Source organism: Notolabrus celidotus, chromosome 14 (genome assembly GCF_009762535.1).
Source record: "Notolabrus celidotus isolate fNotCel1 chromosome 14, fNotCel1.pri, whole genome shotgun sequence".
Lineage (NCBI taxonomy): Eukaryota > Metazoa > Chordata > Actinopteri > Labriformes > Labridae > Notolabrus > Notolabrus celidotus.
In genome coordinates this window covers 28,011,842-28,039,746 of record NC_048285.1, presented here as the reverse complement: position 1 = coordinate 28,039,746, position 27,905 = coordinate 28,011,842, and the positions used below count along the sequence as shown (strand labels likewise).

General features: G+C 41.0%; 2 protein-coding genes across 2 annotated transcripts; both read right to left on the bottom strand.

The window, feature by feature from the left end:
• Positions 1–1,491: 1,491 nt before the first annotated feature.
• zgc:153184 (uncharacterized protein LOC751652 homolog) lies at positions 1,492–18,874 on the bottom strand. Its single transcript, XM_034701991.1, has 6 exons — positions 18,675–18,874; positions 6,981–7,067; positions 5,804–5,869; positions 5,280–5,348; positions 3,898–4,125; positions 1,492–3,271 (listed from the first exon to the last, which is right to left on the bottom strand). Exons 1-6 carry the CDS (start codon positions 18,678–18,680, stop codon positions 2,843–2,845), a joined length of 885 nt encoding a protein of 294 aa, XP_034557882.1. The 5' UTR covers positions 18,681–18,874; the 3' UTR covers positions 1,492–2,842.
• A 4,720-nt stretch (positions 18,875–23,594) lies between these two features.
• On the bottom strand, positions 23,595–27,333 carry mlnr (motilin receptor). The gene is made up of 2 exons (XM_034701484.1): positions 26,510–27,333; positions 23,595–23,959 (listed from the first exon to the last, which is right to left on the bottom strand). Exons 1-2 carry the CDS (start codon positions 27,291–27,293, stop codon positions 23,670–23,672), a joined length of 1,074 nt encoding a protein of 357 aa, XP_034557375.1. The 5' UTR covers positions 27,294–27,333; the 3' UTR covers positions 23,595–23,669.
• Positions 27,334–27,905: the final 572 nt, after the last annotated feature.

The following is a 27,905-nucleotide window of genomic DNA, read 5'->3' as shown; positions in this document are numbered from 1 at the left end:
TAATGAATGTGATAAGCCTATATAATAAAAATGAATCCACCATCATAAATCTCAATTGAATTAACCAGAAACCTCTGTTTTGCATTGTGCACATATTTACACTTCTCATCCCTGATCCATGTGACACCTGTTGGCACACATGCTTTTAATGGTGTTTGTGTAAAAAACAATTAAGCTAAGCTACTTATTAAGAGTAGATACTCGATCTGGGCTTGTAAATAAAGTAATTACATGGACATTATTTGTAATGAGAGCACAGTTAAACTCTGTCTTAATTTTGAAGTACACAATACAGTGAGTATTTCAGGGGGTTTCTTTTGACAATTATTGCTTTAACTGAAACTCTACATGTTCACCAGCAGGTGTCGACATAGACCATATATGAAAACAGAAATGATTGTAAATAAGTAGGATGTCACACCTATGCTAAAATGCCTTTAATGTCATGCAAATAATGAAGGCATGCATGCACATAATGTTTTTTCAGTGGCTGAATATTTCTCTGCTGAGGTTTGCAGAGTCATAGGGGGAATAATGTGACAATAAATAGGAATGATCAAGCTGGTGAGAAGGAATAGATTAAAAGGACAGTTTTAACATTAACTCTAGGGCATATCTCTAAAAACCTTGAATCTTGGGTCTTCTTCAGTCTGTATCATTTTCCACATCAATACATTAAGTGCTTCATAAAATAAAGATCTATTAGAAATAGATATCTCAATTAACAAACAGCTTCTCCCGCCTTAAATGTAGATGTAACCAATCACAACTGTCCATGATATACCCTTAATAATATATGTTTGTAGATGTGATGGATATGAGTCAACATTACTAGATATAGGTTGTGCTAAACCTCATCTTTTTAGAAGCTTTGTGAAAAACATTTGAGGGAAAGCTGCAGGCAGCATGTGGTATGTCTTCTGATCGACAGAGATCTGAATATTCATATTGTTAAGGCACTGCAGAGTTAAATGGCATGTCCTGTATCCAGTATGTGGTGCAAGAGGACACACAACACACAACATGTGTTAATCTGACAAGGCTTTGCTACTCTTACCAGATGATGGTGCCTGGATTTAAAGCCCCTATGAGGAGATTTTAGTACATTACAATGAAATGGACTACGTCAAAACTTGCACACTGTACATTTGCACATTCAATTGCACTAGGACATAAATAACTCAATCAGTCCATGCACAATATTTATATTTGTATTTATATTTTAATATTTATTACTGATGTCTTCCTTTAATTGTGTGTTCTTTGTGGCTTTATACGGGACCTGGGAAACAAAATTTTGTCCCATATCATGCGACAGCTTGTATTGGTATGACAATAAAAAACCTTAAATCCTTGAATCCTTGAAGGTTATAAATAATAATTCAATTCATAACGTTGCATCTGTATGAGCTGTAGTTGTAGATGTTAGAGAACAACTTCCTGTTTTTTCAATAAAATATGGAAATTCAGCAACTCACCCCAGTCACACAGTTGAACTAAATCTTTAGTTTTTAACAACATTTTATTGGCATTGGTAAAAACAATAAAATATTTACATTGTCATCTTTTCTTTTGCCCGTGCAGTGTCAAGAATATTTTGGAGCACCTTTACCCCCCAACATGCACATCATTCAGACACAGAAGAATGAAAGACCAACAACCGTAATAATCCCAACAGCAACATTTTTAGCTTGAACCCAATTGAAATGCATCAGCTTTTAAAGGGTTAATGATGTAAGCAGTATCAAGTGTGCTCATATCTCATGTCTTTCTAATTTTTGTGGAGAGTTTAAGGAGCCACACTGATCTGGAATGAACACAAAAGTTGGCATGTTTTATTAAAAGTAGGAATTATTGGATTTGCTGAAAACATTTGGGACTGTTAGTCTCCAAAAAAGCAACTAATAAAGCAAATAATCAAAGTCACCCCTGTGAGTGTTCTACAGATTTGTAGGATTTTCCAATCAGGGCTTTACAGTCATCATTATTTATAACCTCTAACAATAATGCCTACCGTCCTGCCCTCATTTGACTGAAGCTTTGACCAAACAGTCATTTAAGGAGATTAAATTCAACTCTCAGTAATGACTGACAGGCATTCCAGATTAAATATATTCTGACTTTTATTTTATCATTTTGACTCATTTTAATCTTTCTACCAAAAAACTCCACCATACCTAGGTCAGTCAACTTTATTCTTATATAAGAATGAGGCTGTTTATTTTCTTAATTTCAATTTACATCATTTCAGATGACCTGAGTCAACAGTAGCTCTATAATTTCAATATTTTGCAGTATCCAAAATAAAAGACAGGCAGAGAAGTACTGAATATGAAAAAATGAACATGATCATCAAATGTCAAAAAACAAAAACATAACAAATTATAAAATTTCAACCAAAAGCCATTGTGGTTTATGATGTTAGAACATTTAATATCTGTTAATTTGAGGTCAGATAGTAAATTTGCCTCTGCACATAACATTTCTGACATGAAAGTACACTCTCAGAAAAAGTCTTTGACGTGTGTCAAATCACAGCAAGGAAGAAAATGCAACTTCTCATAATAGCAAGAGTCTGGTTTTCCAGACAGCATGACATAGATTCCCTCTGTCAGATATTCATACAGTATCAACTGTAATGGCCGTTTTCATGTGCAGAGAGCAGCTGCATCTGATAACCCTCCAGTGTTCATTGACCTGTTCTACTGACAGCAGGAAGAGGGTGACGGAGGAAAACAAAGTCAGTACCAAGACATTACAAAACTTTCCTGACATATTTTTTGTGCTCTTGGTCAAAGCACTAGATACCTTTTTATATATATTCTCTCTCTCAAATAGACATTCACATCTGACAGCCCACCATTTGCTTCTTGGAATCCTCCTCCATCTCCTCCTGCCCCTCTTCTGTCTTCACATCGCTCTCTGTCTGCTTGGTGGTGTAAGGCTCTGTTGGCTGCTCTTCCTCCTCACCGGTGTCGGAGATCTGGGCTTGTTTAGTTTTGTGCTCCTCCACCAGATCCCCGCTGACATTTGCTGCCTCATCTTCAACCTTTTCACAGTCTCTGTCCTCTTTGACTTCTTTTGGACTGGCTGGCTGTCTGTATTCGTCTTCCTCTGCCGGGCTATTAAAAACCAGGTCCTCCCCATTTTCTCTTGGTGTGTTCAGTTCACATGGGGACAGAGCACTTCCAAAGAGACCCGCCTCCTCTCCTGCTGACCTCCTGTGCTGCCTCGTAGGTGGACGTCTCTTGAATGATAGTCGTGCACGAGTCTGTGGAAAAAGACAGTAAGATCCAACATGAAATCAACAGTTATTAGACATTTAAAATAGCTACACATTTTATTCAATATCAATTAATTTGTCTCAATGAATAGTTCCTGTTTGCTATCTCAGTCTAATCTGCACATGCGTGAGGGAAGTGCACAAATGGCACCTAGGGACTCTTAACTAGGCTAAGGGGATTACGGCAATCCCCCTTGCAGCAGCGTCCATGCACTACAGGGGCATGTTGCTTGAGCTTATCTGAGGCCTGCTTAAAAAGAAGATGCAGGACACCCACTGAGAAACATGTCAGCGGGGACAGTGCCATGTGTCCGGCTGTGACGTCACCGCTCACTTGGCAAATAGTGTGGGAAACGCTCAAGGGGCCTCAATGTGACAACAGCCCATGTTTGTTATTTTATGTCTCAGAGTTTGTGCTAAAACAAGCACAGTCATATGAAACAGAAGTGATGTGCTGAAGACTCAGATGATCTATGATAAAAACAAGACTAAAATAACTCCATCGAAGGGAGGTGGTCAACTTAAAGCCAGAAATCCAGACCAGCTGCATTAAAACGGGAGATGTTTCAACAACAGCTCAGATCTTGTTGTATTACATGAGTCTGTGTGTTTACCTTGTTGAAGCTAGGCAGAGGAGTTCCCTCAGGAGGGTTGCTGAAGCTGACGGGGTCCTCCTCTTCGCTGGATTGATGTGAGGGCCTCAGGTTGGGGCTCAGGTTGGGGCTCAGGTTGGGGCTCAGCGGGCTGCAGGTTAAGGTAGGGGACGACGGTGCAGGTTGGAGCTTCACTTCAGGACTTTTAGGTGAAGGCAGCAGAGAAGTTGGGGATAGAGCAAGGTTGGCCTGTAGGGGGGAAGGAAGGAAGATCCTGAAGCCTGGACACGGTAATCTCTTGAGGACATTGTGTTCAATACAACCTGCCAAACAACGCTTTACATTTACAACACTTTTTAAAATTAATACCACCAGATATGACGCATGTTAGTGTACCAGAAGGGAAATTTATCTTGGGTAATCAGAAAAGCTGATACTGTGTTAGAGAGCAGTGAGCCACATTATGTTTAATGTGAGACATACATTTAGGAAACACAAGTGTGGGAAAGATTATACATTTAAATGTTACAATAAACAGCAGCATGTCCTATAAAACAACACATAAATTTAGTAAAAACTACTGACTTATACTGAGAGTATGTCAAGATAATCACACCACAGCATTTTGAACCTTGCTTCAAAATGTCCTGTAAAGACCATAAGATGAGTATTGTACTGGTAAACACATGAGAGCGCCTGATTGCATAGGTCACGTTCCTGTTTTGAAAACACACTGCTTGAGGAACATCCTCACATTCCCTCTTAAGAGTGACACCTGCTCACCATGATGAGGGCGGATTTTCATAACATGGTTTGTTATTCGGCTTGCCTTTTAAATATGGTTTGATTATTTCTTTGCATTTTTACAATAAAATAGCTAATGTAATCGCATTTCCTCATTTTTCAAATGACTGCTTTGTTTTTCTCCATACTGAATCACTTATAATGTTTACTCTGATAGGGCAAAGTCAGCCTATCAACCACTGTGAAGTTCAGAGGAAAGACTCCTACCTGCACAGGTGAGAAGAGGAAAAGGGAGAAGCGGCAGCCTTTTTGTCCCATTGCTGCCCACCGAGTAAATTGCTAACTAAAGGAACGATGGTGGCAAGTTAGTGCCTCACCAGAGGCTGAGTGACCCATGATCCTATTAGCTCGTTAATCTGAGCCGATTGAGGCATCAGGACAAGCCCTTCCTCTTTCTTCCTGCATACATGCAGCTCAAGCACCGGTGTCAACTGAACAGTAGGTGGCAGTAATGCTTTAAACATGTCTGGACTGTGCACTCCTCAAGACTCTGTACTGCAACATCAACCCACAATACTGCATCTCCGGTAGGGTTAGCATTTCCTCATGTTTCCTATTTCCTTTTTATGAAATATTGAAATAATGACATATATATTTACCTGAAGTTTCTCAATGATAGCAGAGTTCTTCAGCTTGATTTTAAAAGGATTTGGGGTAACAATAGTTTTCTGTAAGAAACAGAGCAGAGGACATGAGCAGACAGTTTTCACAGACATCACAGAACAGCAGAAACTAACGCTCATTATCGATACTTAGACTGTGTTTATTATATGATGTGACATTCAAGCACACTTCAGTAAAGGGATTGAATGGATACAACAACTTGGTTAAAATCTATGTTTTGCACTTTTTCCATTTGATTGGTCAAAATGCAAACAGGTTTTGTTTCTTTCAAGTCATTAGATGAATAACAGCATTTCAATCACAACTCATCCAATTTTAGATTAAGACTGAAGAGAAAAGTGGTAAATTGATGATTTTTTAAAAAGTACACTGTCTACTAGGTTGAGAAACAGAGATGGCAATTAAAACAAGCATCAAAATGTGCCTTCTGGAGACCACCTTTGTATATCGTTGTAGATTCGTAGCACCTGGGTTAGCAAAGAAACAAGAAAATACTTACATCTGAATCCCCACTGTCTTCTTTTTGATTGTGCAACTTTAGGGAACAAGGAGGTCTTCTTCGAAACTAACAAGAGGAGGAAGAAAAGGTGGAATCACAAAGCAGTTCATGTGTTAATCAAAACAAAACATGTACAGGAAAGGAAGCACTGATATTCTAGCAACCTTAACACACAGTATTGTATATTTTGTACATGAATAGATCAGCCATAACATCATGACCACCTGCTTAATATTGTGTAGCTATGCCACTACACAACAAACTGCGATGCACTGTGTTCTGACACAGAATCAATTATTTCAGTAATCTGAGCTTCAGAAGCTCTTCTCTTGGATTAGATCACGCTGGTCAACCTTCACCCCATGCGCATCAATGAGCCTTAGCCGCCCTTGACTCTGTCACTGGTTCACCCTTTGTCCTTCCTTGGATCACTCTTTGGGTTGGTACTGTAGCACAGAGCAGGAGCACCCAACAAGTTTGCAGTTTTGGAGATGCTCTGATTCAGTTGTTACCATCAAAATAAAGCCCCCATTGGAGTCACCCACATCCTTACTCTTTAATTTTCCTGCTTCCAACACATCAACATGGGGACAAAACCATAGACTGTATAAATAATGGATGTAGTATTTGTGATGTCACCAATCTGTTTCTGAAGCGCTGTTTTGAAGCCAATTGGATATGCTGAACTCAACCAAACTTAGTGTGAGGTAAAGAGGCGGGGTTTGAGCCTCCTAGCCAACAGCTATGTGTTCCCGCCTGTCAGTCAAGTCAAACTTGTTATCTTAATTTGCATTAGAAAAAATTCACCCTCTGTACAGTGTGTGCTGATAGAGAAATGTGCTACGTAGATTGAAGCCGTTTTTTGAACCAGGCTGTAAACGTGTTTATTTCTGCTGCAAAGATCGTCTTGTTTGAATTGGTGTGTATGTGGTGTCCAGTGTTTCTGCAGCCAGTCTCAAGTGGACGCTCAATGAATTGCAGTTTATAACACTTCTGCACAGGCTTCATATTTTGAGACAGGAGGTTGTCGCTTGGACAAAACTTGTTGCCCAACATATCCCAAACACTGAAAGGTGCCATTGTAAAGACATAACCAATGTTATTCACTTCACTTTCCAGTGGTCATAATGTTATGGCTGATCATTGTTTATTGTCACTTATAACATATAAAAAGTACCTCATCATTTGAAGTGGGCATTGGCAAAATATGACCTTTGAACCTTCCAGCAAGCTCAGCCACAGAGGGCTTGGATGGAGAATCCTTCTGTAAAAGAGAGGGCATCAGTCAAACAACTGTCAAACACTTTATCTGAACAACAGTCTGGGGAAATTGTTGCACATGATCATGATGTGAACAAGATGTGAAATGAGAGCCACAAAAGCTGTACTCTAGGGCAGGGACTTACAAGACACAGACAGCTTTAATAACAATATGTAATCATTGAGAATGAGTCAACAAGGAGTTGTTCTAAGATAAGGAACACATTTCACTTCCTCCTTCTCAACAGGAAAATGCAGATGGGTCGAGAAACATGTCAGGAAGAGAGAGTAAGCAAACAAAAGAAAACAAATCCACCAGTGTAATGTGTCCGACGCTGTCCTGGGAGGAACTTATCTCTGCTTATTGAGTATTTTGTGAAGCAGGAAATGAGCCCCTCTCTCTCTCTCCACAGCTGTTTAACATCACTCTGCAGCATGTGACATTAGGGACCTGTCCTTGCAGCCTCACACTGTTATCACTCTTTGGCCTCTCTTCTTTCAGTCTCTCCCACTATTCCCAGGCTGATTGCTACACTTCCCTCTTCAGCGGTGCTCTTTCATGACTATTAACTGACTTCACGTATCTGTGGCCTAAGTGATAAGTTGGCTGATGGCAGCTGGCTGGAATGTGCAAGAAAGAAAGTCTTGAATACAACATGTAAGTGTTACACAGTTTTTCAGGACCAAGTCAGTTTAGTGCTACGTATTTGGACCCTGATTGTTCCGAGGTGTTTGTTTACAACTGTGCCAGGACTAGACATATGCTCTAATGTTTTGAATCATGCACTTACTGCTTTTGATGCTCCTCTCTGTCTCTTCTACTTTTATTGACCGCTAAAAAACTCATGTCTCTCCTCACAGCGGTCAGATCTGTCACATTTCCTGGGTATGCACTTTCAGTTCCCCTCCCTGTCTGCACTGTTTAAGCTGTAACCCCTGGAAACACTGGATTCTGCAGGCTTCGCTGTTATACGAATTCCACATTTTAATCACACTCTTTATTTTCTCCTTTCCTTTGTTCTCATATGACCTCACCACCTTGCTCCCTCCACCCAAAACGTATTACAGCATCAGCAAGCCCCACAGCACCGCGGTAATTCTGCCCCTGTGCTGCATCTGTGTCCAAATCCTCATCTCAGCCCCTTTTCCTGAGTTCTATTTTTCTCATCCATGATAAATAGTAATCATCAGGGACCACACACACCCTCCACTACATTTCTTTTATAACCTCTATTTGTTTAACACTTTCCTGTCCTTCAAAATCAAATGCCTCCTTCAGAGCAAAACTGTAATCACAACAGCACAGTGAAGGAAGTTGGGGCTTTGTTCATTTTTAAATAGCTGCTCTGATGTTTTGGGTAAAGAAAATCCCACCTTTGGGTTTTCTTTTGTCCAACAAGTGGCAACAATGTCAAATAAACTCCTGAAATATACAGTCGGAGTTACTGTTTTCTACTCCTGACAACATTTAGTTGTGAAAGTTTATTTTTGGGAATAGTATGATGTAAATCAGGGGTTCCTGCGACCCCCAAATATAGGTGCCAAAGACTCGCGACCCCTACTGACCCTCAAGGTGATTCAACGTGGCTTCATTTAGCTAGTCTTCAGAAAATTAGCCTACCTATATGAGCATGTGTCTGTGTTTCCTGTGCTGTTAGGAATTAACCTACTGCTTCTGATGCTTTTGATTATTAACTGTTCACTAATCCTGAACTTAGGAGTCATCAGGCAACAAATGAAGGCAGAAAACTCATTACATTTTCTATTTTCAAGATTTTATTTCAAGTTTAGCTACTATTTTTGTTGATAATTTTTACTTTAATGGGTAAAATGTACTATTTTTAGACAAATAATAATAAAAAAAAAACTTCTGGAAGACATCTGAGGACCCCCTATTTGTATCTCGCGACCCCCCAGTGGGTCCCGACCCACACTTTGGGTACCCCTGATGTAAATTATGCACTTTTACTGCATCTCTGCGATTTACAGTTGAATTCTATTTTATTTTGGCAACAACAGAGAGTGACTTGCAGATGTGACTTACTGTATATCAAACATGAGAGCGAAATAAAGACTGTAAATGTTTCTGCAGCTTAAACTATTCATCAACTTTATAGTTTTTGAAAATGTCAGTCACATCCATTCATATCCATTTGTGCGCCTTTTCGCAGTAAGCCCTTATCTGAAATGAGCTTCTTCATGTGGAATGAAAACAATGTCAGACCCAACACAAATACCTCTCTGACTTAAAACACAATTTCATTCATGAAGTTTTTGCAGAAATACATTCAGTTTTACTCATGTTGAAAATCTAAATGGCACTGGAATATGAAACTCAGAGGATTCTAAAGGTATAGTTTGTCATGAGCTTTTTAATTTTTATGTATTATCTGCCACTGGAACCTTTCATGGAGCACATATCAGCTTCTTTAAACACATCATAAACTTCATAAGGTCAGATACCTTGAAAATACTCCTTATGTAACAATTTAATGGTTTATAAGTTTGTGCAAAAGGGCATTTTTTCTTCCAGTTAAACTCAGATTATTTCTCTTACTGTTTCTCTGATATAAGAGACGTTCATTGAGCCATAAAAGGGCTTCACTTGGTTATCAGTACTGTGCATAGTTAACTCAGCTGGGACCCCAAGCTCTGTGGAAGAGTGGGAAACTTTGGTTCACTGCAGGAGAGAGGAGGGCAAACTATTTCTGGGGCTATAGGCCTGGGAAAAAGCCCCAGAGCTGTGTGAGCAGCATGGATCATAGCTTTGCTCTGTAACCCCTCAGCTCCTCAGAGAGAGCGTCCCTGGATATGCTGAACCACATCTGAAAGGCACTGTAATCTCGCATACAGCGCAATTGAGCATGTGTAAACACAGAAAGTATGAAAGAAAACATCTTAAAGCAGCGCCTTACACATGTGATTAACGTTTTTTCCGAATATAGGCCTGGGTTGATTCTAAAAAAGACACAAGTTATTTGTGAATGCAGACTTCCCTGGAAAAAGCTCCTTCAGATGTCACTCAATTTTACAGTTGCAAATACAAATCAGACTTGATGCTCTTCAGTTGAGACATCATGATTAAAAAAAACTGCTTATGCATGTAGAACATTCACAGGCACGGTGGTTATATAAAGGGTTAATACAATTCAGAAAAAGAACTTCCTAGTCAGGTGATCACAATGTGGAAAATACACCAGTCAGCCAAATTATGAAAACTGCCTTCCTGATATTGTGTAGATGCTAAAACCAGTCAGGGTCATTGAGCCAAAGACTCCACGAGATCTCTGAAGGTGTTTTGTAGTATTTGGCTCTAAGAAGTTAGCAGGAGATCCCTTAAGTTGCAAGGTGGGGGCCTTGTTGTTCCAGCAAAGCCCGCAGATGCTTGGTCAGAATCAGATATGGGAGATTTGGGGTCTGAGTCAACACCTCAAACTCTTCATGTTTCATGAACCATTGTTTTTTTGCAGAAACAATTTTTGCAGAATGGCAAGAGCATAACCCTGCAGAAAACAGTCCATGTGTGGTTTGAAATCATTCCTAGAAATCATTGAGGCGTTGGCCCCCATGTCTCTGTCCCTGGTTCGGAAGTTGTCTCTTTTTGGACCAGTTTTTTTGGGTGCTAATCACTCCATCCTGGGAACACCCAAGACCTGATGTTTTGGAAGTTTCTCAGATGCTTATCCTTGACCGTGCGCCCTGCCCTTCACTCTCAAGAGCACAACCAGAAAACTTTTGACTTCAATTATCCTGCAGTGGTGGTATCAAAAATGAAACAGAGGCAGAGAGCAGTGCATGCTTCTTTCCGACTCTATGCCAATCACAATCTTAACTTTGAATGTTCTGATGAATCACACTGCTTGGAAAAATTCTGTCTACCAACATGCAAATCAAAACAAGACCACCAACACAGCCGATACAGCAATGCCTCGATAGCAGACCGTTTTGATGGTGAATGTGAAGCAGAGTGTTGCAGGAAAAGTTGATAAACCTTGGTGAGCCGTGAGAGGATAAGTAAAGGTTAATCCTAACCAGCGTCTTAATTTCCAGGCTATGGATGGAAACACGAGGCTTACTGTATGACCAGCAGATGAAGAGGGAGAACACGGAGATAAACATATCACACAAAGCTTACTATTGTCTGTTCCTGTGACTCTTATTTCCAGAGGCAGGGGGAAAAGGAGCACATGATATCAGTCTCAGTAAATCTAACATATCTGCTTGACATAACAGCGGCGGTCAGAGAGCAGCAGGCCATGTAATCTACCACAGAGCTGATGAAGATGATGTCTGGCTCAGGATCTTTAACCCCTCTCTGACTGTGCTTTAACTCTGAATCCTCATAAGCTCTCTCTCTCTTGTGAGCCCTAACAGAACTGATCTTTGATAAATAAAACACATTAGAGCACAGCTGTTCAGACAGATCTTGTTCAATAAGCTCCCTCAAACGGCTTCAGTTCGATTCTGCAGACTTTGTTTTCACGAGTCAGCATGTTCTGTGATCGGGGAAAACCACCTCAGTGAGCAGCTCCCTTCTGCCTACACTTCTTAAGTGGTGTGAGAGCAGGCAGGCACCTTCTCGCTTGATGCCAGTCCAGGAAAACATGATGTGATTTGGACTGGACCTCACTTGAATATCACACTTTTCCAATGCCTGCACTGACACTGTGTTTGTGTGTTGTTGTATGTGACGTGTATGTGTTAGAGTACACTGGAGGACCCTGAATCAGAGGGATGAGGTAAACTGACTCTCTCATCTTGAAGTTATTGCTTCCCTTGCATCAGAGGAAACATGGAGGTGCTGCAAACATAGACTACTACAGGGAGGGGTGATACAATCAAGTATAACTATAAGCTTTACAGGTAGAGGTAAGGTACATCAAGATGACCTAAGAGCTGAAACTGTTCATTAAGATCTAATTCTAAGAAATCCAACAGGACTTAAACTTGTTTTTTTTTTTTATATCAATGGGGAAACTGCATAACAAATCCATCAAGAACCAAAGAGGCTTTTTAGATATGGTGTTAAATTGTAGTTTGATAAACAAATGATGATGATGATAAGTGAGCAGATGATGGAGCCAGGCGAGTTTGTGGATATTTCAACATGAGAACTACTTTGGTCTGCTTAAGATAAACCTGAACTGTTGTGCAACAAGAAGCAGGGTTAGAGGAAGATGGTGAATAGAGAAGTTATCAAAAAATGTAAACAGCTCACGGCCCCCCAAATGTTTGAGGCTGAGCAAGCCTGCTTTGGTGCAGGCATCTGTTGGGGATTTTACGTGGTGTTCTGGTATCCTCATCCACTCTGGTGCAGCAATCAAGAAGACAAAACCATCTGGACATTGGATCAGTTAACACTGAAGCTGCACGGCACAGACATGGGATGACTTCATTTAGTGACGTCCTGCATCTTCCACATTTAAACAGTGTGTATGTCTCACAAAGACCCAGAGCCACAGTGCTTGGCCTCTATTTATGCATTATATTCATCTTACATGCCTTAGATGATGAAATCCCTCACAATTTAGTTTAACTTTTTACTTGCAGTCTCCCAGAGAGGTGAGCCATACACAACTTTATCAGTCCTCTGTCTCATGTTGCTGGCACCAAATTTAAAATGAGCATATCTTTTTCATTACACAATTAAAATGTCAACATCTGATATTCTTTCTCTGCACTATTTTAATTTGGTATAAGGTTTCGATGGTTTGTTTTTATCAACATTATACACAGCATTTCAACTCTTTAGGAACTAGGGTTCAATCATCAATCAATCCCAAATCATAACAAACATTATCTCAAGATGCTTTTACAAATATAGGAGGTCTAGACCACTCTATGTCAAATTATGAACAGAGACCCAACACCAAGGCAGGGTAAGACTTAGTCTTACCATGCCTTAATCCATCATGAGCATTGCACCTCACAGTATTTAGCTAGTTACAGCGGCTAGGAAAAACTTCCCTTTAAACAGGCAGAAACCTCGAGCAGAACCAGACTCATGTTAGACAGCCATCTGCCTCGACCGAGTTGGGTCTGGAAAGAGGGATAGAGGAGAATAACAGACAGAGGGAGCGGTGATAGAGGGTTGTACATGCAGCTTGCAGTACTTATCATGTTTGCACTCCTTTCTGCCAAAAAAGGAAATAAAGAGCATGGCTGGATGCCAGATTTAGGGGAGGGAGGTTTAAGGGGTTGCAGGCAGTATGCAATGTGTATGGGTGAACATGTTCTGTTAGGAGATTTAGATTGTAAGTTATGAAGTCATATGTATTTTGTTTTGGGGACTTTTTACTTCCTCTCATGAGTCATTTAGTTTTCAAAATCTGTCTGCACCTATCTCTGATTTATACTAAATGGTTGTTTTAGATTTGCACCTTCAGGCCTCTCAGTGTGCCTCTTTTACCCGTTTCAACCGAGCCAGCTATGATGTCAATTACATGCACTCCCTGGCACTAGTTTTGTCTTAGATCCAAAAACCAGTCTGAAATAAACAAAGTGGAACAGAGGTTGTGTGGTCAGCTGGATTCACCTTTCAGTTGCGACAGAATTTCACTGAGTCTGCCTGCATGTAAACGTTCATGCTGCTTCTTCTTCCTTAAAAGTCCAAAAAGCATTTGGTTTGTTTTTGTCCTTTAACAGATCCCAGTGTCCTCCTCATTATCTCCTCTGTGGTTCCCACCCCACATATCTCTCTGACCCACACACTGCTTCAGACTGATACTCAGGGGGACGGAGCATGTCAAAACCTCATCCCTGATAGCAAACACACAACAGGAAAAACACACTTTGTGCAAAGGGCCTAGAATGTCAGCAAATATTGACACTGTTTAAGAACAACAACAACTACAGCCCCTCTGCAGCTACAAATCAGCTGAGGGACTTCAGCGATTAAAGCTTTATGAACCGTTTCATTGGTCGTAAAGGTGCAAATATCTGACACACAACTACCTACAAGATATAAGTGTGGGTAGCAAATCAGAGAGTAAAACCTTTACACATAACACAACCAATATGAAGTTTAAAGTGAAATATTAGGTTAACTTAAAGGGACTTTACAACTGCTGCAAACTATGTAAATACCTCAGTCAGCAAGTCCGTGCACATTCTCAGAAAATAAAGTGAATACATCTCCTGTAAGTCAGAGCCTGTCAGAGCCGGTTCTATAGGTCAGCGCCTTCAGGCTACACAGCACTGCAAAACTGCATCAAAGTTACAAGTTTGACTTTTCACTTAGACTCAAAAATGTTAAATTCTCTTCAACACTAAGACTACCAACACATTTTCTCAGCTTTAAAACCTTTAATGGTCATACTTCAAATGTCATGAAACTGGTTCAGATGACCTGTAGGTCTTTTTCACCTGAACTTTAACAAGTGCATTCCACTTTTCTGACACACACACACCTCCATACATCAATAAACATGGACACCCATATCACTCTTTCATAGCATGCATCTGAGATCTGACACATGGACACAGATCTATTTATGTTGATATGTCTGTATGTGTTCCTGTTGGTGCCTCTTGGTCAGGTCATGTTTGTAAATGAGAACTGGTTCTCAAACATTTTTACCTAAAAAATCAGGCACCCTCGTGTCTTAAAGAGCTCATAGTGCCCTATTACCCCTCTAGAACTCTACGCTCCCAACATGCAGGCTTGCTAGTTGTACCTAAAATCTCTAAAAGTAGTATGGGAGGTAGAACCTTCAGTTATCAGGCCCCTCTCCTTTGGAATCATCTACCAGTCAGGGTCCGGGAGGCAGACACCCTCTCTACTTTTAAGAGTAGGCTTCAAACTTTCCTTTTTGACAAAGCTTATAGTTAGAGCTGGATCAGGCTTGGACCAGCTTTTGTCATGCTGCTATAGGCCTAGACTGCCGGGGGAACTGGCACACTGACACACTGGGATCCTAGCTCACCCCCTTCCCCCCAACCCCCTCATCACTTACTTTAACTCTGCCTCTCCTATTAAAGTTACTAACCATAGACCTTTCTGGAGTCCCTGAGCTCCATTGTCTCGTAGATTCCTCTGAGCTGCCGTAGACGTCCTCCTGCTGCAGACGTGCTGGACTCCAGCTGATACGGATGTGCTGGACTCCAGCTGATACGGACGATCTGGACTCCAGCTGATACGGACGTGCTGGACTCCAGCGGCAACAGCTTCTACGACTCATCTCATCACTATCACTTCTCTCTCTTACTCCCCTCTATCTGTCTTTCCAGACCCAACTCGGTTGAGGCATGATGGCTGTCTAACATGAGTCTGGTTCTGCCTGAGGTTTCTGCCTGTTAAAAGGAAGTTTTTCCTCACCACTGTAACTAGCTAAATACTGCGATGTGCAATGCTCATGATGGATTAAGGTGGGGTCAGACTGAGTCTTACCCTGTCTTGAAGTTGGGTCTCTGTTCATAATTTGACATAGAGTGGTCTAGACCTCCTATGTTTGTAAAAGCGTCTTGAGATAACGTTTGTTGTGATTTGGCGCTATACAAATAAAGATTGATTGATTGACCTGGTAAAATAAAAGGTCTAATAAAAATGAAGCAACGACAGTGACAAACATGAAGACTGCAAATTCTCTACACTTCTGCAGCTTTCCTCTGTTTTCTTGCTGCTTCTGCAGTTTGGAGTAGTATAGTTCTGTGTGGTTTTAGAGAGAGCATTTTTGGGGTAGACAACATTTGAAAAAAACAACACAGCAGTTGTTGTTTGAAGGGATTTTTTTTTAATTCAGGAAAGACGTAGGAAGACTCAGTGAAAACAGATTATTTCTCAGTCACATGAGACTCCGCTGGCTTGTCCTATCATAGATATGTGCTCTTCATCCAGCACCTCATCTTATCGTGACTCAAAAGCCTGTAAGTCATAGGACTGTAATGAATTTTAGAAGCTGTAAAATCAGCTTACACACCTTGCAAAGCGATCTGAACAGGGATCAAACCATAACGACCACCGTAACTCAGAGAACGGGGCTAAAGCTTCAAAGGCTTTCCTTGATGCTGATGTTTCACATTCCACTGAGCCTCATGGTCACTTAGGTGTCCAGTATATGTTCAGAACAGAGTGAAACATTCATCCTATGATATACGACCACAGCAAACACCTCTGACAGCATCTATGTGTTTATGTCAGGAGCGTTCTGAGCATAAAACCAGTGGATCTCTTAACTCCTTGTCATCAAGTGTGAAAAGATGCTCGACAATCTCCTCTTCTAGTGGTTCTACGGGTTGTGACTGCAGTACAAATATTGGCGGTAGTATAAGAGTGGAAGTCTTGGTTCATAATAATAAGTGTGACACTATTTGAATGACATAATGTGGCGAAGAAAAAGGGGAAAAACACCAACTCTTTGGGAAACGTCTGGCTGGCACAGACTGAGTTCCTCTGTCATTGGTCTCTTTAACTTAACAATGATTACATAATAAATGTGCACACCATATGCTTGGCAAAGCAATCCAAAATACTCACTCCTCTAGCTGTCGTGTTGTTTTTCCATCAAAGGAAACCCCACCCCCACCCTTACCCCAAAAACCCAGCAAACACATATAGTACAAGTCCTCAGGCGTATGCACACATACGCACATGAGTGCAAAACAAAAATCCAGTTAGTCTACATGTTCCACAGAGGGAAAGAAAAAACTTCAGACTTTCCATGTGCTAATCTCCTCTAAAGGCTTTCTTGGGGCTGCTGATGTAAGTCAATGTTTGCAAACATGAAGAACTCTTTCTAAAGCTGGAAACACACAGAGGAGTTAAAACTAGTATGTGGTGTCACCGAAGGACTAAGCTACAGCAGTTTAAATGACAGTGAGTTTCAGGATAGTTTACACTGGTTTGCAGGTGCTTGAGGCAAAGTGTCATCTATCAAACTCAAACTGAGCAGTCCAAAATGTCCCATCCCTCTCAGCTGATCTGTACACTGGTTTACTGGTATGAGTGCTCAGCAACAAGGAAGTGACGTATCAACCTTTCAGAGATAAATTCAAAATTTCTCAGAAAAAGCAGCAAAAAATACCCCTCCAAAACCAGCAGAAAAATTCCATTTCATTTATTCAACTGATGTTGCAATACTCAAAAAGCATTTCATCGTGCATCATCATCAATGGGGGCAAACCAATGTGACTTTGAAGGAAACTTCTGACACATGACTGAGTGAAATGCCTGAAACATCAAACACATGAACCTGACTAGACTCAGTCAGATGTCCACAGGTATTAATTCAAGTTTAAAAATTGAAATCACCTCACTGTGATGGAAGTGTAACATTTCACCTAAAGCATGTACAGAAAATGGTTTTGGATTAAAGGTATGAGCTGAGAAAATCTATTGATTTCAGATTAAACGTGACATTTATTCTAAGAGCTTTTAGTGAAAACTACAGTTGTGGCTCTTACTCTCAGCTATGACGGCTGTGAAAGAAAAATAAGCACTACATTTAAAACTGAGCAGACCAAAAGCATAGCTAAGTCCAAAAGTTGAGCTATGTAAGTATATAAGAGTATTTTTGTGGATACCTAATGTTGTTCCTCACATGCTGTGGGGGGAAAATGGGCGTTTCTCTTCCTAAAAGTCTGAGGGAACAGCATGTTTTCAGGGAGGAGACCACAAACCTGCAAGCAAACCCTGCAGGAAAAACATGTGTGACATGCCCTGGAAAAGCCTGATGTACTGTGAAGAAGCACACTTTTTTCATTTTTAGCTTCAGAGCAAGTAAAAGACAAGTTTGGTCTTTGAGAAGAGAAACCACAGCTCGTCAGCTGAAGCCACGATGGGTGGGAAGTTACTGGTTAAAAAAAAAAAAAATTGGCTTAAAAGCAAAAATAAAAGGTCATATTTGAAGAGATCAATGAGTAGCATTTACTCCAGGCATACATCAGACATGCAAACATTTGCTGATGACAGATGTTCTGTCAGCTGGGTTTCCTTCCTCTTACTCTTTGCTTACTTGTTATGAAGTCCTCACCACAAGTCTGCTTGAAACTGCAGCAGCCTGAAGCTCAAACATACTCAGTCAAAGATGTGCCGGAGGCAAAACCCTCCTGCTTTTGGGGAATCTACGTGTTGTAGTGTGTTTGTGTGTGTGTGTGTATGTGTATGCAAGTTAATTAAAGATCAACACCCTCAGGAAAGAGAAGCATATTTATCCTTTCAGAAAGTTTGAAATGACTTTGGAAGAATATAATTTTTAGCTGTTCTATAAAAGTTCACATAAAACTTGTAACAGTTTGAGGCCTACAAAATAATAAAAGTTAAGTTGCACAATCTTTAAAGCACATTATGAGATTGTTTGGTGAGGAGTTCACACAACTACACATGCATTAGGGTAAGGGTTACTCCATATATTTGCAGTGATGCAAATGCATTATCCAGTATTGGTCACAAAGCCAAGCCAGAGCCTCTTCCACAAACAGCAAATATTGATGACACAGACTTTAAAAGAAGCTTACTATAAAGTCATTAAATGAGCTTCTATGATGTAATGCTTCAATCCCAACCACACACATGGCTGCACAAAACCACATTCATCTTAAAAACATCTGCTAAAGTAGCCCTGAAAGTACAAACTCCAGCAGCAAACTAGGCTCAGAGTCACATAATCGTTACCTCCATCCTGGGGAATGTGCCAGAGATCGTCCCCTCGTGCTTTTTTTTTCTGTGTTCGGCCTCTTGGAGCAGACTGTCTGCTGGTGGAGAGGAGACTGAGGAGCTCGGCAGGCACAGAGAGGAGCTCTGTGTTTATATCTGGAGCCAAATCACACTCATGAGGGAGGAGTGGACAACTTTTACGCGCAGCTGACTCCCAGAGCGCTGTCAAGTTGTTGGGGTGAAAAATTCTACATCTGCTAAAGACTTTCAAAATAAAGGACAAATGTGAGGGACGCATACATAAACCCTTTGAATCGACATTTTAAGCCTTTAGTTTGAAAAAATGTTTCATTTTGAAGGCAATGTTTTGGGACATCAGCTGTGTGAGGAATGCGCAATTGTGCTTTCTTTAAGACATTAATTAGATTGAGACCATTCACCTGGTCCTCTACCCACAACACATACACCTTTATTAAAATAAAATATCCCAGTCATAATCAGAGTTATTTTAAGACACTGGACTTAAAGTGCAGGTCTAGACCATACTTTGTTTCTATATTGTATATAATGCTGTTGGTATTTGTGATATTAACATCAGTTTGGAGAGAGATTTTGAATGTCAACACTACCCCACCCCACCAGATTTCCCCTACTTCTATATGAGGAAGTCATTCAGGACAACCTAGTAGGGGCCGCTGCTCGACCAATCAGGACAGAGGGTCAAACAGTAGCTCTGATTGGTTCGTGATAATGGGAACAGAGGGGAATAATAACATTGCTTGATACAAAGGCATTGGAAAACACAGAGATTTGGCCAAATTACTTCAATTACTGATGAGTACCGATGGGTATTATGACTTTTTTTCCAAACCCAGCAGAAAAAAAGAATATTTTTTTTACCCCATTCCTACCAACTGTACCTTTAAAGGTCAAATGTTGACGTTTTGTAGTTGTAAATAACCAAACGTTTGATTTAATATAATATTGAAGACAGAGACGATAAAATAGCTGTGCTTAAAATTGGTTAAAAAGTTTCTTGTTGAATAATGACTCACAGTTTTTGCAGTGGTTTAAAGATTTGAAGTTGGCCTAACTCTAAATAGTTAAACATATTTAGGATTAGGGGTGCTTTTGGCCAAGTGGTCTAAGCGCCCCACATACAGAGGCTACAGTCCTCGTTGCAGGGGTCGCCGGTTCGATTCCTGGCAGTGACCATTTCCTGCATGTCTTTCCCCGCTCTCTACTCCCCACATTTCCTGTCTCTCTTCAGCTGTCCTATAGAATAGAGGCAAAAACCCCCCAAAAATATAACTTAAAAAAAAAAAAACATGTTTAGGATTATTGTAAATTTGCTGACACCTCACCACATATTTCCTCGTCCTCCCCTGAATGCACTGCATTTTGCATTTTGCATCTTGCATCAGTTTTTTGCTTTGATGTGAGTTCACACTTCTTACAGCTAGTGAGTCTTACATTTTGTTTTCCTTTAAGTCCAGTTTCTGGATTTACATTCTCATATGAGGTTGAAAGATGTGGGAGTAACTCTGCTGTCCTGAGTTGATGCCAGGAGGAAGGCGAGTCAGTCCATCATGTGGTAGGCTATGTGGTGTGAGAGTGTAGAGCAGCTATCTAATGGACAGCTTTCTAACTCACCAACAGCACACCACACATCTGCAGGAGAGGCTGTTTCCTGCTGGTTTACTGACCGCACATTATTAAACATTACGTTTATGAGTTTACAGTAATTGTGGAGGGAAATAACATCACTGATTCCCTCTGTAAAATCAATGTACTGCTGAATCTGGACAAATGAAAAACTGATTATTTCTGTGTATCACTTACATTTCTGTTTACTTGAGAAGTAGCAAAAAGAAAGCTATGATCTGTTTTGTTCCTGGTTTTCAAAGAGTTAACCTTGTTCCCTCAGTGTGACTAACACCTAGCCTCCAAACTGCAGTGAACTCCTTTAAACTGTCGAAAGAAACAGGGCATTGACTCCGCGTGTAAACAGGTTCATTAAACAATGGAAGCTGTTTCCTTAGAGCATTAGAGGACAAGTTGATTAGTTCATTATAAATCAGGCTTATTATCATTATTACTATCATTACTGCTGTCATTAAAAGACATTTGGAAGCACTTTAAGACTGCCAGCTGGATTCTAACAGGCAAAGGAAAATTTATGATGGTTGTCTTGTCTTACGAGACAACAACAGTGCAGAGTGAGTTAGCACAGACACGTTTCACTCTCTGTGATAGAAACTAGAATAAACATTCAGGCTTTTATGATTGCACCTTGAATTCTGAAGGTTGATGAATATGAAACTGGGGAGGAGAATGCATGGCACCAGATGGCATGGATACATAGGAAACCAAGGGGGAAATTTGTGAACCCCTGCAAACTTTCTAGAAGGATTTCCTAAACATCCTCCTAAACATCCTCTATGTTGGCTCAGCTTCCTGTGGCTGCATGCATGGACCAGCAGCCACAGGGAGCAAAACAGGAAGTAACATGTGTGGCTGATAACTTGTGGAAATGAGCTTCAAAGGGAAGGTGATAAGATGTCTTAGTGGGATAAATAGGAGAATTCAGAAGTTTTGGACCAAAAGACAAAAAAAAAAATAAACATTGACAAGTCAGTGCCTGAAATATTTGACTAACTGTAATTTGCCTTCCTCATTCATGCACACATTAAGTCTCTGCTGACAGTAGTATCCTCTAGCTCCCCCTTCTGGTGGAAAACACCATTACATTGAAATGACCTGTGCAGGAGATGTGTCATTTCCTATAGAAGATAAATTTAGATTGCAGCATGTCATCTTTGGAGATGAATCCAAATAACAAAAATATGACAAAGCAGAACAGCGTGACATTAATAAGAAAGATGTGTGTACATGTGTTCAGTAAAATCCATAAGAGCTTTTCTTGTTTGTAGATTGAATTTAATTATCTTTTCATCTGTTAAGTCGTCATATTTCTTCATAACTCAATCATAAAACCTTCTCCACGTGTTAAAAAGAGGAGCAAAGCAGTAACAGCATCCTGCCTGCAAATCAGTTCAATTGTGTTTAGTGCATTGATTCTAAAAATATGTTTTTATCTTAGTTGCTTAACAACAGGCATTAGGACCTTTTACAAGGAGCCTTGAGGTGAAGGGAAAGCTGATTGCATGGTAAACAGCTACAGAAGCTTCAGTAATATAAAATCATTGTTTGATTATATGACAGTTTTGAAAAAGTAGCCTTTTAGGTCAGGACATTAAGTTTTGAAATCTTTCTGGGAACAAGTCATCACATTTTATTTGTTTTAAGAGCTCTTTCTATTATTCACACAAATGACTGCCAGCCAGTTACAAAACCTCGAGAGGTGTGTGCGGTTTGTTTGTCAGTGCTGACGGAGGAGGAGTCTTAGCCTGAGGAGTGGGGCCAAAACAAACAAACTGTTTATTTCTAAACCTGAACAATTTGAGGTGGTGTGAAAAAGGCCTGAGGGAGGTGATGACAGCTCTGGCCGGACGAGCCACTCGCAGACACTCTCTTTATTATCAGTAAAGAAAATAACCAACAGAGGAGTCATGCAGCTTGCTGATCTCTCCCCAGGTGATGGCAGAATGGTTTGAGGTATATAATCTTTTCCCCGCTGCTTCAGCTCCTCTGGCAGAGATGAATGGCTTGGTAAAAAAAAAAAAAGAAAAGTGTCATGAGGATGAGTCAGCCCAGCGCGACTTTGTCTCTTTGTATTTGTGCAAACCAAGGCCCTATGATTCATGGGCCAAATCATGACAGTTCTTTTTAAAGGACAAGATTTATGGTAGACAGACCCTGGAAAACTCTGGGTTTATTTTTGGATTAGACATTGTTCAGGTTAAAAATACATAACTCTGACATTAACTTTTCTTCCCAGAGTGCATGGGACACAAAAGTGAACAATTTCTAATCTGAAATGCAACATCAAAGCAGATTTGCACAATGGTGTCAAGATTATGCAAGTGGAGGCAATAAAAGCAATAAGCTCTGCCGCTGCTGACAACCTAATATCTTTATTCCTCTTTGAAATGCACTTAGAGCAGCCATTACTTTGAATATGGTGATGCAGGGACATTGGCTGCCAGCATAAATCTAACTCAGAGTCCAGGTAATGTAATATCAGCGTCAGATTACATGTGATGGTCGGCACGTACGCAGCCCCAGAACCTTAAGGCTCAGGTGGCCTCTGTTTCCCACACAGACAACAACTGCCCCCATTTTCATAGTAATCTTACTAATCTGCTTTTATCAAGTTTATGTTCCATCCAGTCACAGGAGAGATGGTACAAGGCCCTGCCAACATTCACACACACACACACACACACACACCTACACACACACACACACAAACACACACAGGTCTGAACAGCTAATGGCCCACTGCTAATGGGTTTACTTGTTTTGATTTTCTTGATTAATGAGAACATCCAACAAACAGCGTGATAACAATTGTTCACCATACATTTAACAAATTCAATCTTACATGAGAAGCTGAGACACAATTAAATATTAGAAATGAGCAGTCATTTCAACTGTGACAAACACCATCTGTCATTAACAAAGTGGGATTGCTTATTAATTAGGTCTGTGGTGGATGATTATTTTTTGACTGAAATGTTGCATGTGTTCAAAACACACTGACATCAAGCAAGAAGTGAACACAACAGACATCCTTCTGCATGAGGTTGAACTGAAGCAGATAACTGATGTTTTTCGTATTCCTGTTTTCTTGTCAAAGTCATTTAACTGAGACATGTTTGAAAAACCTCGTGCCCTTTGTTTTAACTGATTTATAGGGAATCTGATTTTGCATTGCATGCTGTACATCTCTTCTTCCAACTTCAAATATAAAACAGACCAAGCAGTCCTCTCCTCATCTCCAGCATGTTTCTTCTTCAGCTGCAGCTTCTGAGCTTAAAAGAAGACTAGCAATATCAAACTTGTTCCTTGGTGAGACAAGAAAGCCTGTAAGATCATTTATGTGGTCTCTCAGACCCCTGTCAGGCTTTCATTCAGGGTGGAGATGTGGCAGAGTTGTCTCTGGGCTTGTCTGGGTCGCTGGTGCAGCAGGAAGAGGCGTTTGGCTGCAGCCCGGTACTTCCGAGACATGAGGTTGTACACGACAGGGTTGATGGAGGCGCTGAGGTAGCAGAGCACCATGGAGGCCATGTTGAAGTTCTGACTCAGCATAGCTGTGTCGTAGTCATCCACCTGCGCAAAGAGGTTCCTGCCAATGTGGTAAGGCAGCCAGCAGATGATAAAGGCCAGCACCACCACCACTGAGGGAGAAATGAGATCAGGAGGAGGGGGATGAGATTTATTTGAAAGGGGATACAAAGAAAATTCACTTGTTCCAGGAAATAGCATGACTCACAAACCCATGTAGGGCCATAAATGCACATTTGTATGAACTTCTAATGAATTAAACCCACATTATATTATGTGTACTTCAAATTTTATAAATTGTATAAAATATAACACCAATCAGCCATAACATTATAACCACTGACAAGTGAAGTAAATGTCATTGATAACCTCTTTACAGTAAGTGCATTGGATGTTACTCAACTCTCAACTCATTTTTATTTATATAGCACCTTTTCATAAATTCACGCTTGCAGCCTAAAGTGCTTCTCAAAAGAACAGAGACAGAAAAACAGAGTAGCAAGCAAGTGATTCTTTTCTCCTTGAAGTGGATGTTTTGGAAGCAGGAAAAATGAAAGAAAGAAAGAAACATGCTTTATTAATCCCTGGGGGGAATTACATTTTTCCACTTGTGTTATTTTTTGGTCATGCTACATGCACAGTTTGGTGTACATGCAATTTTATGCACAAACAGGCAGTGGACATGCACTTAGGGAGAGATGTCAGAGTGAGGATGCTGCCATCGACCAGCGCACCCTGAGCAGTTGGGGGTTCGGTGCCTTGCTCAAGGGCACCTTGGCAAGTGAACCAGCACCTCTCTAGCCACCAGTCCACTTGCCAAATTTCGTCCATGCTGGGACTCGGATCGGCCAAGCCAAGCCCCTATGGGCTGAGCTACTGCCACCCCAAATGTAATGATGGAAGCGACTTTGCCAAGGACCAAACTGGGATGGCCAGACACTGGATCAGAGCATCTCCAGAACTGCAGCTCTTGGTCTGCAGTGGTCAGTACCCTAAGAGGTCCAAGGAAGGGAAACCAGTAAGCCTGTGGCTCTTTCATGGGAAGCCATGAAAGTGCCATTTTCACTCCCCACTGATGCAAGTGGGAGTGAAGGCTGGCCCGTGTGATCCAACAGAAGAACTACTGAGCTCCAGTAGTTTGTGAATGCTGGTTCTGATGGAAAGGTGTCAGAGCACACAGTGTATCACAGTTTGTTTCAGACTGCAGACCAGTCTGGGTGTCCTGGCTGACTACTGTCCACTGCTGAAAGGGCTTACAGTGGTATCAGAACTGGACCACAGAGCAAATGGGAAAGGTGACCTAGAGGAATCCAACAATGAGTGTTCGGCTCCAACTAATCAAGTGTCTGTTGGATGAGCTGGACCCCCTAGTCTGATCCAAAGTGTTCCTTTCAAATTGATGACAGAGCCCTGTTCATTTAATCCAGTGTGAAGATCAATACACGTCTATGAAAAATCTCACTTTGGGAATAACCTGAGTTATCTTTATAACACTGCCAGATAACATTATAGTCATGCGGGGCTCTTTTATAATAAGAGACTGATTAAAATGTTGCTTTTCAAGCTCTTTAAGTAACCTGTGATCTACGGTCTGTGGCCACACTTGACATTTATCAACGAACCAGCAGCAATTTACGACCAAAGAACTTCCCTTTAAGCCCACGCACAAACACACTTCCATTACCTCTCTTGTGACAGTAGCCTATAATTGGCTTCAACAATAAAGTCACACTTTCACAGCAGGCAAGTACCAGAGCTAATGAGAGCATATACGTAACAGAGAAGGTATGAAGAAAACATATCACTGATCAGAAACAGGAGAAAGGTTGAGTTTTCTTATAACAAGGGGATTTTTAGTGCCTGTTGAGGTAACGACTGAGTCACTGATATCGATTAAAGGGCCCCTGCAGATAAAAACACCATCAATTCGTCTGATGGAAGCAGTAATTCAGGGAGGATAATAAATGTCAATTCAATAATTAAAAGAGAGGAACATCTGGGCCATATAACAGCTTTAGATTGGACACCTACATTGTGGACTCAGAGAGTGCACAGAACTGATTGTGTCGTACAGGAACAGCAAACACTGACAGACTTGTGAGATGTGTGTGACAGAAGGAGATTATAAAGGACTGTGGGAGCATGCAAATTTCCATTAGGTCTGATTTATGGATGTTTCTGATGACAATCCAATTTAGGATTCAGCAAATGTGGATACAAATGGCAGCAAGTCTGACAACATGAGCTCTGTGCAATGTGTGCTCGGCTAATGAACAGCTTTAATACCCTAATGGATGCTCCATGATTAAATATTTGGTTAATACAGAACTGCCATGCATGGTCTTTACTGTAAAACAGGGTTTCCTGCCAAACTGTGCCACAGCTGCGAATTAAACCAATCAGAATGAGCAGTGGCAGGACGTGATTGGCTTCAGACACAGCAGAGTAATTTACCGGCAGATATCAACATGAACACAGAAGCTTTCTCTTCCCCAGACTTCCAGGATAAAACGGCACAAAGCCCTGAGGAAACACTCACAGGGAGCTGGATTTAACTTCATGATTTGAATAGAGTACGAATCCCTTTCTTTTAGTTTATGTGAAAACAAAAGAGCAAATGCAGAAAAATCCTCTAGGAAAAATGAATATAACACGCCACTCACCCAGGATCTTTACTGTTTGCCTGTGTGATCTTTCTCGGGCCAGAGCACAGGGGCCTTGCAGATCAATCTTGCTTTTCCACAACTTGCACCCAATGGACCCGTACAGGAAGATGAGGCAGAGCATGGGGCAGAAAAAGTAGGTAGTGGACACCCAGAGCATGATGTGCAGCTGTCCAGAGCTGATGGCATAGTTGGTGTGCTTGCATTGCCCTGTATTGTAGTCCGGGTGTGTGTCGTTGTCATACTCTACCCCTACCAGGAAGAGAGTAGGAGCTGCAGACACCAGAGCGAAGCCCCACAAGGCGATGATGATGTACTGGACCCTGCGTCTGGTCACCAGCACCTTGCTCCTGAGAGGGAAGCTGATGGCCAGGTAGCGCTCAATGCTCAGGGCCGTGATGTGAAGGATGGTGGCCGATGTGCAGCCTTCGAAGATGTAGTGATAGAAGCGACACACCGCCTCCCCAAACAGCCAGGGCACGTACTTCCACAGGCGGTAGAGGTCAAAGGGCAAGCAGAGGAAGATGATGAGGTCAGACACAGCCATGCTGGAGAGGTAGAGGTTGGTGGTGGTCTTCATGTCCTTGAAGTGCTGGATGATGAGGATGGTCATGGTGTTCCCGGTCACCCCAATGATGAAGATGAGGATGCAGATGACAGTGACAGGGATGAGGGTGGAGGTGGGGAACAGGGAGCCTTCGTAGTGGTGGTCCTCTATGTTGTAGTGGTCCATGGCCTCTGCTCCACCAGCATGGGGATCCACCTGGGGTCTGGTCCAGGGCATGTCAACTTCTACAGAATGCACAGTGACGGGTGAAATGGAGACTCTAGGGGAAGCTGAGGAGAAAGATGAGACCGTATCAGAACCAAACATTTGATTCCTTTTGGTTTTGTGTTTTCAAACTACAGACTCATGTGGACTTAACATTTCTGCAGCGATACATTGAAGACTTTTCATCTGTATTTTCATCTCTCAGGGGCAGATTCTTGTTTCTAACATTTAATCTACATTATGAGCATTTGCAAGATCAACTGGGAAACTTGGTACGAATTTGAAAGTCATATTAGTGGATTCAAAATCTACATTATATTTTGTCTGTTTCAATATTTTTGCAAGTTAATCCAAGTGAGTTTAAATGATTTCATGCATTTTCTTGTTACAATAATTAAAACTCTGACAGATGCAAATTACACTTCATTATTGCAACAATAGAAGGATCTGATGTTTTGACATATCATGCAGAAATGAATGGAAACCAATGGATGCCTTGGAAATAATACTCAAATCTTAACACTACAGCATTGAAATATTAAACTTCAATGTAATTAAAAGCAGGTCCTCATGCATGCATGATCTCTGATTTAATCTTTTGCATTTACTTTAACTTGTGAATTA

Bases quoted from the DNA above. Each gene is read 5' to 3' on its own strand.
- zgc:153184 (XM_034701991.1), bottom strand. The intron at 5,349-5,803 runs GTAAGTATTTTC...TGTTTCTTACAG, and splicing joins AAGACAGTGGGGATTCAGAT to AAAACTATTGTTACCCCAAA. The intron at 3,272-3,897 runs GTAAACACACAG...CTTTTTCCACAG, and splicing joins CTCTGCCTAGCTTCAACAAG to ACTCGTGCACGACTATCATT.
- mlnr (XM_034701484.1), bottom strand. From the start codon at position 27,293: ATGCCCTGGACCAGACCCCAGGTGGATCCCCATGCTGGTGGAGCAGAG. The intron at 23,960-26,509 runs GTGAGTGGCGTG...TTTCTCCCTCAG, and splicing joins GCAAACAGTAAAGATCCTGG to TGGTGGTGGTGCTGGCCTTT.